Source organism: Ambystoma mexicanum, chromosome 5q (genome assembly GCF_040938575.1).
Source record: "Ambystoma mexicanum isolate Mex_15411 chromosome 5q, UKY_AmexF1_1, whole genome shotgun sequence".
Lineage (NCBI taxonomy): Eukaryota > Metazoa > Chordata > Amphibia > Caudata > Ambystomatidae > Ambystoma > Ambystoma mexicanum.
Window position 1 is genome coordinate 683,541,419 of NC_090933.1, and position 13,441 is coordinate 683,554,859.

Below are 13,441 nucleotides of genomic sequence, written 5' to 3' on the forward strand. Positions count from 1 at the left end.
TTGCAGTCCATTTACCATTCTGTTTGTGGCCTTGGGCATCTTGTCTTGGTGTCTGGACGTGCTAGGGATTTGGCAGGTGCACTTATCAAATTGGGCTTTGAATAAATGACCATTGTTTCGGTCACATGGTGATGGACCACTGTGCTAAAATAATTTCGACCATTTATTGGGATTTTCTACGTGTTTGGGCTTTCCTACTGTGGCAATTTGGGGCTTTATATGTTCGTTCATTGTGGGATCAATTGGCATGGTCGGCACAGTAGCTGTTGTCCAAGGATATGTGTATTCCTCACCGCTACCTGCCAAAATTATCTGACTTTTATAATTGTGCTGTGCCCTTGGAAACGTTATCTGCTGGGTGAACGAGCAAACTAGGGAAATCAAATTCACTCTCAACAAAAGCAACCAAGCTATTAACTTTCTTGATCTGGAAATTTCGGCTAAAAACAACAAACTCACGTGCTCACTATACAGAAAGGAGACAGATAGAAACACTCTCCTCCACTATAGGAGTTACCACCCGAGTAATCTAAGGAACAACCTGTCCTCTGGACAGTTCCTCAGGTTGAGGCGCAACTGTATGGACCTTGAACAATACAAGATACATGCTAAGCCAGATTCCCCATACCCACCCTCTGTGGGTCCCCACTTTGCCTATTACGGCCACATCTGTGCCACCAGCTGGTCGCCCATCGCACCCCTCATTCTTCTTCTTTATTTAAAGATCGGTGAGTGATTTTCCACCGGCCATTCCCAAACCCTCTGGGTACATTGCACTGCCTCCCACAGGGGTCCTGCTCAAGTCAACAACCAGGCTCCTGTATCCTAGTTCCTGCCAAGCATAGACCTCACAACTTCAAGTTCTTCAAACAGAGCAGGTACCTACTGCATAGCATCTTGTTGGATACCTCAGACCTACCAGGGCCTCTCATACCCCAGCCAACTCACAGGGGCTCAATTATCATTATTTTCTGCTTTTCTTTTCCTCCCCTCGATTCTCCAGCCCTCCTAGAACCATGTGTGCAAACTCAAAACTGTGTCCTCCAGCAACACGCCGGCAGGCCAGTGCACCTCCTTACCTTTGGATGATGCACCATACCACGCTTTGTACAGGTCAGTTTCTGGCCATCGCAAGCAACCAGACAGTGTTTTAAAAAACATTTTTAGACTCTCTATCCCCCCAGAGTCATTTTAAATTGTTTTTATCACATGTTAAGTATCACAACCACCTGCTATTCAACGCCCAGGCGAGCGTTACACTAAAAGAGTCTTCACTTTGTTTCTCCATTTAGGGAGACCCGGTCAAGGCCCATAAAGAAGGTTTCTTTGCCGAAACGTCACAGGACCTTCTAACTCTTAGAGACACCACCTTTGTCCCGAACCAACACTAGATCTACATCTAGACGTAGACCAGAGACTAGGTTACCTCCCAACACGCAGTACACCCTAAAAACACCAACAAGGATGTACTCGGTTATGATATTATGTGGTGGTTGCCCTATAAAACATGTAAACTATTTGAATGTGATGTTTATAGAGGCCAACCCCAGAAGCATTCATTGCTAAACAACTGTTACATTTCTGTATGCATACTGCAATGTGAATGCTCCCTCACAAGTAATTTGAACCAACTTTTGATATGTTTCTTTGCTTTTTCTCATTTCTTTTTTCTTGTTTTGTTTAAATACGTCTGCTAAATACTATGCAGGCTGTGCCAAAAAAAAACTATAAAACACCCCACGGAATCAAACCCGTTTATGATTGGTTGTGGCTAAATAAATAAGCGAAACCTCATTATATGTGTTTCTTTCGCTCTATTTTCAATTGTTGCTAGAGAGCAAAATAATACAGCTCTTCTGATACTAAGCATGTCAAATGTTGGAATCTTTGCAGAAAATGTGAATGTAAAGTATCTTAACTCTGTGTGGTAGGACGCCACCCTCCTGTTCCAAAAGTTTTTAGCTCTCAAGTCCTCCCACAATCCTTGAGCAGTCCCTCCTGTTATCCTGTTTCAGCTTTCTGAGCTGAACTCCCTTCGGTGTATTGACCTTGGTGCTGGGGGTTCGTGTTCTCCGTGAAGCTTAGAGCTGTGTGTTAAGCAATTTTATGTGAGAATTCAGTATTTCAGAATTGAGTACTTGCTGGATCTGGTCTGTAATGGCTGTACTTTGGTTCATTCTCCGCCATGTTGTGCCCTGTTTCTCTTGTATGTTAATATTCTTCGTGCAAATAGTCTACATGCAAGTGTTCTTCATGTCTGCGTGCAAGTGTTCTTCATGTCTGCATGCTCTTCATGTCTACATGTGCTTACTGTGTTATGTGTGCCTCGTGTATCTGTGCGTCACCATTTAATTTTCCCTATCTATATGTATCTACTCCACACCTATCTGCTTGAGTCACTCCATCTCTTCTACTCTGAATGGCCACTACAAAGCTCTTAGCGTTTGGTTAAGGGTCTACTACACCTTTCTCAGCCTGTACCTTTGTTCGTGATAGGGATAGGTGGGGCTGTTGGGGCATGGGCAATGCTGGTGCAACTCTCATTTCCATTACCACACTCCTTCCTCTGGTCTGGTCAATTTATTGACAATTCATCCACTATTTTCCCATATCCTATCATATCCATCTTTGTATCCATATCTTACACACACCCCTGAGGCTCCCCCTTTCTCTACATATTATTCTGGGCCACATGTCATAAAACAACACTCTTTTGCAATCTACCCAGTGTTCCGTACAATTTTCAGGGTCGAGAGGAGGTGCAAACATAGTGCCTGGAGGCCCTATTGGTCGTACAATGAGATGCATCTCATGTGTCTCAGTTGTTTGGGTGTGCATGTGCACTACGTTATCCTTACCCAATATTACTGTCATCATGTGCAAAAAGGTGTCTGTTTGCCGCAGGTTTCACACTTGGCAAAGTTGCAGCTCGGATTTGAGAATTCTGTAGTCAACGACAAATCTGGATTGCGTTGAATTCAGTTTGCAGAGTTTCCAGATGATGAGGGATTGATACTAGGGTAGGTTAGCCCCAAAGGCTAACCAGCTGCCCTAAAAAAGGGCATTGAGCCCTGCAGGGACTGTCGCAGACCATGCTTTAAACCTGGAGGATGAAGGGGCAGAGAAGTAGAACCTGGGAGTCTGAGAGAGAATCAGTGAGGGGAGAGAACTAGGAGCCTGCTCAGGGCTGCATCTCAGACATTGGCAGAGACCAGCCCCATAGGGTGAGGAGAAAAGGCCGAGAGCCTGCTGAAGGCTATATCTTTTCTACTGGTAGAGGCCAGGCCAGACCCAGACGAGCAGGGTAGAGGGTCAAATATTTGCTGGGGGCTATATTTCAGAAAATGCCAAGCAGTAAAGCCAGCTAAGGAGAAGAGAATGTTAGACACAGGAAAATGCCAAAGCGCCACCCTGCAGCCCACAGGGATGGAGAAATGACAAACAGTGACTCCCAAGGAGCTGGTTGCTGGCTATCCTCCAAAGACTAGGAGGGAGCCAGACACCAAGCGAGAGCTGAGAACATCGTGGCCCAAGAGGGAGACCTCTAGCTAGTTGGTTATAAAATCATAGCCTGACAAACGCATTGAGCACATGGGAACATATCATTGCTAGCAGAAGAGTGTCTTCAACCCTAAACAAGGGAAGGGGGATAGTTACTGGTGCAAGAGTGTCTAAGGTATCATCATTATCTCAGAAAGGCAACCGTGGCTAAAGGGTAGGCATATCTGTGCCTGACATGCACCCTAAAGCTGAGCGGGCGGGGGAAGAAGTACTTGCTGATCGGATGGCCAAGAATTGAACTGGGATCTATATCGCAAGCTCTGTAAAGCCAAGAAGCAAGCTAGGTGCTATATCTCTGACACCATAAGCGGAAGACCAGAAGTGAGCTGTGTGCTGTATCCATGAGACTATTTTGTTATTTTAGGCAACCTGAAGAAGATCAAGGTTCCCACAGCTAGGTTATTGAACTACTCTGATTTATCCCATCCTGGCATCCTTAGTATGAGTATTCTTTACTCCTTAGAAATTCCTTATGAAAGAACTCCCCTAGGCACTAAAGGAGTTACCCACCCTCATCCTCTTGTATATAATAAAGATTAAAACATACTGATGACTCCTCTGTGTTCTGTGGCTCTCTATCACATCTGCCAACTAGGAGATGCCCATTTACGTGAGAGGGATTTAACAATCGGCTTTGCAAAGCAGACAGATTCCTTTTCTGCTTCTGGTGATTAGGTGACACAAACATACTACATACTCCTTCGAGAGCATACAGTAAATAGCACTGTAGTACCATCGTAGGAAACATCCAGTGGTCGCCGTTACTACAGCTGTATACATGTATACAAGCCAGCTCTATACAGCTATGAATCATTCAGAAAGGCGACACGCAGTCCGCGCACAGCCACTACCAGGTGACATTGAGAAACGTAGAAAAAAATGCAGGACTTATACTGAGTATTTAATGGGAAGGCAGCAGTTCAAGAGAAGCATACCTGTGTGTCTAAGAAATGAATGCAGTGAAATAACATTCAACACAATTCTTTTGAATAACGTCATGCCATTTTCTATTGTTGACGTTTTTTATTGGTAGCATATTGCAGCAGAACTCAGTTCATAAAAGGGAAAAATAAAATACTGTAGCATTATTTCATAATTTCAGGCATATTATGATTTTTTCAGGGTCAGAGGCTGCAAGAAGCTCATCTCCTGTCTGTCCTCAAAGCCCCACACCGCTGTCTCTTCTGCATATGGGTTTCCTCTGTTAATCTCGAACTTGAAGCTGCACTAATAAATATGAGTGTTTTAAAAGTAAGATATGTCTTAGAAAACAGGCCCCAAATATCGAAGTCATAACGTAGGCCAATTTTGCGCCGCCCTTAGAGGCAATGCCCTGTGGTTATCTGTGGCTTCCCAGAAGGCAGAAAAACGTCTTGAACCAATTGGTAGAAACTGTATCTTCCAGGTGTTCTTACAAAGCTGCATAAGTGAGGAAGTGAGGCTCCCCTGCACCCGTCCCTGATGGTGCAGTCTGCGGTGGCTTCAAAACCAAGTGCCTATTAAAAAATAAATAAAAAAAGAAAGTTACATGTTTATGTTTCCATTTCTTAAGCGCTCTAAACCCATGGGCATTCAAGTCGTTGGTTACAGACAGTGGCATCAAATGTGAAACATATGGATGGATAGGCACATGTGAAAAGTTCAGACAATTGGGATCTTCGGGAAGAAGAGTAAAGTCTTAAGATGTTTCCGGAAAGTCCAGTAAGGTTGTTCAGATCTCAGTGTCACAGGTAAGGAGTTCCAATTCTTGGCGGCGATGATCGGGAAGCTGATCCTCCCCACCCCCCACAATCTCTTTCTCCTGAATCTTGGGATGGTAATTTGTTGGGAGTAGGAGGAGAGGGTAGACCTTGAAGATTGAGCTGTAGTACATTTTTGCTAAAGGTACCTCGGGGGCCAAGTTAAGAGAAACATTTGTGCATAATGGCTAAGGTCTTGAACATAATGTGCTAACTAATAAGTAGCCAGAGAGCACTTCTTCTTGAAGCTGAAATGTGCTCCCAATTTGGTATGTTTAGTGCAGCCCTGCAGGAATTCTTTTGAATGATTTGGAGTTTATTGATGTTGTTCACAAAGGTCCCTGCAAATAGGGCATTGCAGTAGTCCAATCTCGAGCCAATAAGCACTCTTGCATTGGTGAGGCAGCTATCGGCAGTAAGGAAGGGTCTACAGGAGTTAAAAGACATATACATTTTCTCCATACAATCTACAATGAGGCAAAATGGCAGGATTTTAGTTTTTAGATAAAAACCACCACTGGACAAATGGGAGCCGTTTTCCCACATTGTCCCTTCTCGTGACCCTCTTCAGTCTGCTTCCATGGGGCCTTGGCCTAATCAATGTTTGGCCACCTTTAATTTAGTAATCAAGGACGTGCTCAAGTCCAGTGATCGACTGGATCTAGCAGCCAGATTTCACTCAATGATAAAAAAAACAGCCACCTTGCCCTCTCCATCATGGACATGCTTCTGGACAAACACCTGTCTGATCATTGGCATTCAAAAAGCTGAGATTGCCCAAGCACGATCCGCACGAACCTCGATTAAACCTCCCTCTTAAAAACGACTAGTGTATTTATTAAAGAAAACAAGCACAATACAAAGGATACAATATCTAATCTTTCCACCTCATTGTTTGTGGTAAAGAAACTCAAAGGAATTGTTCAGAACTCTGAAAACGTGGTGTAGCCTTTGGGATGGCACTAAATGTATTGGGTATATCATGTATTTGTTTAATGCACGCATTTTGCTGTAGGAGTTTGTGATTTTCTAAGCAGGGTCAGGGCAGCTTGCAGGCCCATGTAAAGTGAAATCTTCGTTTTATGTACACTACAGGATGTGTGACCTCATTCCCCTGGTACAGCCTAGAGAGTGTGGGGTCCCCGCTAGGCAGGAAGGTGGCATGGCTGACCCGAGAAATTCAGAAGCTGGGGTGTGGTGGCCCAGACCAGAGGAGGTTCATGCTAATGATGTGCATTACTTAAGTGAGGGTTTGGAAGAGAGGTAGTTGCTTCTGCAAAGAGGCACATCAGACTATCAGAGTGTTGCAGAAGTTGTCCACGTAAGGGGCCACGCACTACCAGTCACTGGAGGAATATTGGATGTCAGGGGTCCACTGGGCCCACTCTCTGCTAGGAAACGGAACCCCGCTCTATGTGTTGCCTATGGAGAACATAGGTTTGTCTGTTCTGGAGTTCCACCTGAGAAAGAGGTAATCGGGGCCGTAGCCCTGGCATGAGCTTCTAGAAGGAATGTGTTGCCCAGAGAGGACCAGTGATTGGACCGATAACTAGCAAGGATGAATGTGTAGCCCAGTACACCCCTCTTAGTGATGCAAGCTACCTGTGGAAGAAATAGGGGGAAGAAAGGAAGCAATAGAGAGTGTGATCCTATAAGTGTGTTACTTAGCCATTCAGTTAAATATCCCCACAGCCATCTGAGTGCATCTGGGCCAGCCCCCACCTATACAATTAGCAAGAAAAACACTTAAAAACACAGAAATCAGGGTTGCAATAAAAATATCTTGTACAATTTCTACTGTTGGTTATCGCACAAAATGGATGGTACAAGATGCTACATTACGTCAACTACTAAATGTATAACATGCACTTAAGCGTCCTTATAGATAGGGAGCATGAATTCCTATAAGGCTCAACCAAAGAGGGGCAGGCACGCTGACTGGCTCTGACAATTAAGGAAACAATCAATTCCCAAAGTATGAGTGTGTATTTTCATTTTAATGAATTGCAGTCATGATGTCTGACTGGGTTAAAAATAACCAGACAACTGGTTGTCTGTTGGTAGGGTACAATTTATTTGGAGTTCATAAAGGGAAAAAACTGGGATGACTTTTCCTTTGGACAGTAGTCTTTCTTCTACACTGTGTCACATTTGCCACCCAGAACTGACTTCTCTGGTCTGTCTACTCGCAATAATAATGCTTCCAGAATAATGCTTCCAGAGTTGAACTTAATTATCAGGGTAACAGGTATTCTCGGTCTGAAACCAGTCTTGTCTCAGAGCAAAAGGGACTAGTCCTTCCTCAGGAAGCAAAGAGGGTTACCAAATCAAAGTGCCTGAAGATGTCTTCTAGTAAAGTAAGGCAAAAGGAAACAATGTCCGCTGTTAAGACTCTTGGGAAGCGTTTCCCAGGCTACTCGCAGTCTCTCAGCTTTCTGTACCTCTTCTCAGGCTCCTTGGTCGATCAATTGAGTAAGAAGCGGGAGAGCTGTTCCACTTCCTCCTTTAGGCTCAAGAGGAACATGCTCCACCACCTTCCTGTATGTCTTTGCCAAAAGGGCCACACTGCCTTCCTTCCTTCCTTCCTTCCTTAGGTTCCTGGCACTTCTGCCCACTCTCTCACCCTCTCCCTCTTCCTTGCTTTCCCAAAGCATGATTGCTTTGAAGAGGACTTGCTGTAGCATCCTTCCTCCTAATGTCCACCTGTGCTACCTCAACACCTCACTGTGTGCTCGTACCTCCACCATTCTAGGTTCATCCCCTTTGGACACAACAGTTCATCTCCCCTATGTGCACCCTATGTCCTGATTTGCCAAACATTTCAATCTCATTTCCTTGATTTTGGATGTTCCTCCTACCCTCACTAACTCCACTAACCTCCTCCTCCTTGGCATCTCACATCCTCTCCTCTTCTTGCATACTACACAACTCCTACACTCTGCTACGGATGTTCCACCATCCTTCCCTCCAGTCTATCATCCCTTCAATGATTTTCCTCTCTTCATCTACAATCCTCTTTCCAACCATATTCTCCCTTATGTACACTCCTCCTCTATACTCATCTTCCCAGCCTCGTTCTTCTCTTCTCCTCCATAGCCTGCTCTCGCTGCTCTCAAACAGGCCCCAAATGCTCTTCTGCTCCGACTTCAAACCCACAAACCCACAGTCCTTTTCATTTCTCTCTTTACACCTGCCTTCTTGCCCCCGTTATCTCTTCTTTCGACATTTCTCACCATTTCTACGCTAATGTCACCCAACTCTTTCTCTCCTTCTCTTCTTTCACTCCCGACCTCCACCACACCCTATCTCTTCCTGCCTTACGGCCATCAAAAACTGGATGTCATCACATTTTCTTTCCCTCAACACTGACTAGACCAAAGTCCTTTTCTTTCCTCCTAATACGCTTTCCCTTACACCCCCCCTTTCATCCACTTTCCCCCTTCCAATCTCCCCATCTCCACCCATGTTCGCAACCTTGGTTCCTACATTGACTCTTCCCTCTCCTTCTCCAACCACATCTCTCTCACCTCTCGCGCCTGTCGGCACCATCTCTTCAACATCCATAAGATCTGCTCCTCCCTCACCTTCCACACTTCTAAACTCTTAATCTCCTCCCTTATCTTCTCCCACCTCTTCTACTGCTCTTCTCTCCTCTTTGGACTCCCTGCCACTCATCTGGCCCCCCTAAAATCCATATACCATTCCACTATCCGTACTGTCAGTCACCTCGGTCCTCGCGATTCTATTTCCACCTCACTCTCTCAGCTTGGCTGGCTCCCCTTCCTCTCACAACTAAAATTTCAATTCCTCTGTTTAGTCTTCAAATCCCTCGATGAACTCGCCCCCCCATCTCTCTTCTCTCCTCCAATTCTACACTCACTCCCGCTCTCTCTGCTCGGCGGACCTCTTCTTACTCACTGTACCCCCTGCCCCATGCGCCTCCTCACGCTTCCGTTCCTTTCAGCTCTTGGCCCCCCTGCATTGGAACTCCTTACCTCTTTCTATCCACTCCATCCCCACCTACTCATCCTTCTGCACCTCCCTGAAAAGCCCTTCTCCTCCACTCCCCCCTGACTTTCCTTCCCTACCTTCTCCCCTCTCCAACTCCCCTGTTCCCTTCCTATCTCCTTTCCCTCCCTTCCCCTTCTCCTCGCACCCATTGATCTCAAATCAGTTATTTGTAACCTTCCTTACCTACCTCCTCTCCCTTTCCCTTAGCCCTTCCCTCTCCCCCTCCACCTAAGTAAATTGTTCTACATATTGTCTCACTGGTTTGCTTCATGATTGCATATATGCTTCTTTCTTTATTGTACCTTGTTGTTATACTGTAAAGTGCTTTGGATTAAAGTGCTATATAAACCTAATAAACATAAACAAACAATAATGGCTTACACGAGCCAGGGTATTTCCAGGGGTCAACACATGGGTTTGATCATTCTTTTTTTGGGGGATATTGGGTGTCACGCATGTGCTTGTGTAAATTATGTCCCAGTGTTCCTGTGCAGTGGTTTCATCCAACTATGCGTATTGGCACAGCAGAGAAGGCGGCAAAGCCTCCCACAGCGACCGTCACCACAATGCAGTGACCGCAAAGGCTTGTGGCATGACACACTCTCCTAGTTCGCAGCCCAGAAGAGCCAGGTGTTTGAAATTTGGTGTGAGTGTGTCGAAAACCACAAGCTAGGGATTCCCAATGTTTCAAGCCTCAACTAAAAAGGGCAGCGCTCCTATGCGATGTGCCGGGACAGAGCTGGCCAGTTCACTGGATGGCGCAGGAACACTTCCGAGAAGGCTCTTTTGGTGCGAAATCAGGAAACACAGAGAATAGTTGTTCCCACAACTCAAAAGGGTAGAAGGGCATGTGCAGACTTTCTAAGGTCGAGAATGAAACAGGTGTCCGACGGGACAACTGCAGGATAATGGTGCGAAACCTTCCAGCTCATCTCCGGCCGGTCCACGGGTCTGCTTCAGATCACAGGATACTTGGCTCCTTGGGTAGTTCAAGATGCACCACTGTAAATTGACCTGGAATGGATGCAGGGCCCCTTCTTTTATCCGAAGTTCGATGCGTGATCGAATATGGACAACCAATAGAAGATCTGCTCCCTTGCATCCACGCCAGTCATAGTCCAATCATGGTCCACTGTGGTCCTGATGTATTCATGCACACCAGACACCCTGGCACCAGCAGTGTGGATTGGGACCAGCCACTCCCAACTCTCTTCCTGGACAGTAGCGCACATGACAAGCAGGAGCCCGCGAACGATGCGATTTCCGAGGGAGGCTGCATGCCCAAATAAGGAAGACCCGGGTCAGCTCGACCTGGGGAAGAAAAAGGGACAAGGTGGCCAAAGGACAGAACAAAAGACTACGTGGTACAGCCATTTTCGGCACTGGCCACTGTGATGTGCCATCTGCGGTAAATGCAGAATGGTTTGATAAAAAGTAGTTAAAATACCAGAAAAGTAAACTGTTGCCAAAAGTTTGTCCAGGCACACCTGTACATTCACCAGAAATTCCTTACAGGGTGTCTAAGGCCATAAAACAAAAGGAGCCCAGTGCACGGTGCAATGCACTGATAAAAAGTTACCAAGAAATGTTATGTTGTGACCTTCTGTGTGTGTGTGGGTCTGGTAAGGGAAGGAGATGTGTTATGTAGTGACTGTCTGTGTCATGCTGTCATGCTGTGAGTCTGTGTTTTCACATGGAGTGTTGCTGTGTGAATGATGGAATGTTGATCTGAGGGTTCCATACTGAGGCAGGCAGTTAGAGCTCCCCTGCCTGGGTGATGGGGCCAGTGCTCATTCAGTCCATACTCTCATGTATTTGTCTTAATGTAACTGTAACCTAAGTGTCTGGAATAAACTTAAGATGTAACTCAAGACAAGCCTGCAAGTCACTTCGCAACATTGACGACGAGTTGGTCTCTAAAGAAGAATCTGCGCATCTGAAAGAAGCTATCTGTAGGAACCTGCTGCGGGGGGTGCAGGAGAGAGGAGGACAAAGTGGTGGTCAGCACTGGCCCCCAAAGATACAAGTAAGACAACACCCCTCACCCAGGGTTAAGGAAGGGAGGAGTAAGAATGCCCCAGTGCCTTGAACTGCAGCAGTCCACAGGCAGCGAGGGAAGGTGGACTGGACACAAGGGGTTAAAGAAAGAAGTAGGATCTAGGAGGGAAGCCCAGGAAGGGGGCTAAGTCCCCAAAGTGAAGCAGCCCTATGGCAGGGAGGAGAGTCAAGTTTGTCAAGTGGCAAAGAAGAGCTGGCTACGCCTCCCATTGATGTATGTTCCCTTAAGGAGATAAAAAGGAAACCTGCCTTCATAATGAAAGGGAAAATAAACAGAAGTGGAACAGGGAAGTTCAACCTTACAGAGTCATAACAATGGGAAAGTTTGAATTTATGAAATGTTACGGTTCTGTGACTGAGTTTCTCTCTGATAAAATGACCGTTGGTTAGCAGGAGCTCAGACTTGCTCTGCTGTCAAGTTGTGACTAGTGACGTCACACTACCTACAGGGGGAGCTGGCGGAGAAACGGAACGGAAGGATACCAACGTTTCGTGTAAAGTTGTGACAGGCGTAGCTTATTTTCTTTTTCCAAGACTCTGTAGTTCTCAAGCGGTTGGTACGTGGCAAGTTGAGTGTGAGACAGGAAGCAAAGCAGCTGTAAAGTAAAGGACTTGTTCCATTGAGAAATATACGTGACTGTCTCACGTGGTAGCAATCGGAAGCCTTTAGAGTTAAAGCGATAACAGAAGAGAGATAGATGCTTCACGACGTGACGGTGTCATGTGACCACGTCCGGAAGGGTACAAGAGGAAGCTTTGTAACGGATGCGAAGGAGAAAAGAAGTTTTGCAGTGACGGCATTCGGAAGGCATCGGAAATCAAACCGATGCGAAGGGGAGTTTAGCAATTAGACACTGTCGTGCATAAGAGTGGCTTGACATATTCTAAGGGAGGAAGAAAGCCACTCTGCTTCACCGTTACGGACGTCTAGTAGTGGTCAACAGGTGAAATAGCAGCCCTGCAGGCCAGAGCAGTGTAGAGCCACGCTAAGGTGTCTCTCCCAGTACACTGTGTCACGTAATGACTGCATCATCAATAGAAAGCGAATTAAAAGCCTTGCTGTTTGTGACTGCATCGAAGAGTACATGCAGGTGTTGAAGTTAAAGAAGAGATGATACGGAGATGGTCCGGTCTGTACAAAGGACGGATAATGTATCCTTTTTGTTGATGAGGTGGTTGGTTAATACAAGGTAAAGCACTGTGAGTTTGTGATAATATGATGGCGCATTTTGCAGAATAAAGTTGCATGCCAGCCATGGAATTTTAGAAAAGTTGTGTTTACTTTCAGAAGTCAGATGTGCTTTTCTAAAAGTAATGAGTGAGGTGCTTGTGAGTTGCATGTGTTGAAATGAAGGAAGCGCTAACGGAAGAATGGGCTAGCATAATCTTTTGAAGCTTTTCAGGAGTTTAGTTGCTATTGCAACATGGACTTTTAGGAACAAAGTTATGTTATAGGGTCAAAAGATGACTATGGACTTTTAGGAACAAAGTTATGTCATAGGGTCAAAAGATGACCATGGACTTTTAGGAACAAAGTTATGTCATAGGGTCAAAAGATGACCATGGACTTTTAGGAACAAAGTTATGTCATAGGGTCAAAAGATGACGATGGACTTTTAGGAACAAAGTTATGTCATATGGTCAAAAGATGACAATGGACTTTTAGGACGAAATTATAAGATGTTTTAGTATACTGCAGTCATAACATTGCTATTTTTGCTGTGTACATGCAAATATGTAAATGTGCCTGACTCTATTGAGGTTGGATGTGAATTGGATGCACAAGGACCAAGGACTGTTATGAGATATAGTATGAGTCAGGTTGTCACTGCAGAGGTAGTGTCTCTGGTGTGGGGTGACACTGAGGTAGTAGTAAGAAATAGCGACTCTGGTGTGTGTGTGTCTCACAATTGTAATTAAAAGAGGTAGCGCCTCTGGTGTGACTGTCGCTAGGTAGTGGTGAGAGGTAGCGCCTCTGGTGTGACTGTCGCTAGGTAGTGGTGAGAGGTAGCGCCTCTGGTTTGGGTTGCACTAGTGGCATTTGAGTGAGGTAGCGCCTCTCATAAGTGTGA

At 45.5% G+C, this 13,441-nt stretch overlaps 1 protein-coding gene across 2 annotated transcripts in view; it reads right to left on the reverse strand.

Annotated features, from left to right (window-relative positions):
• Positions 1-4,548: 4,548 nt before the first annotated feature.
• The window catches only part of PPP1R42 (protein phosphatase 1 regulatory subunit 42), a 1,058,014-nt gene continuing 1,049,121 nt past the window's right edge, over positions 4,549-13,441 (reverse strand). For both annotated transcript variants that reach the window (XM_069621142.1, XM_069621141.1), the window contains one exon: positions 4,549-5,057. In XM_069621142.1, coding sequence (XP_069477243.1) covers positions 4,973-5,057 — 85 coding nt within the window. In that variant the 3' untranslated portion in view covers positions 4,549-4,972. The remainder of the gene's footprint in view (positions 5,058-13,441) is intronic.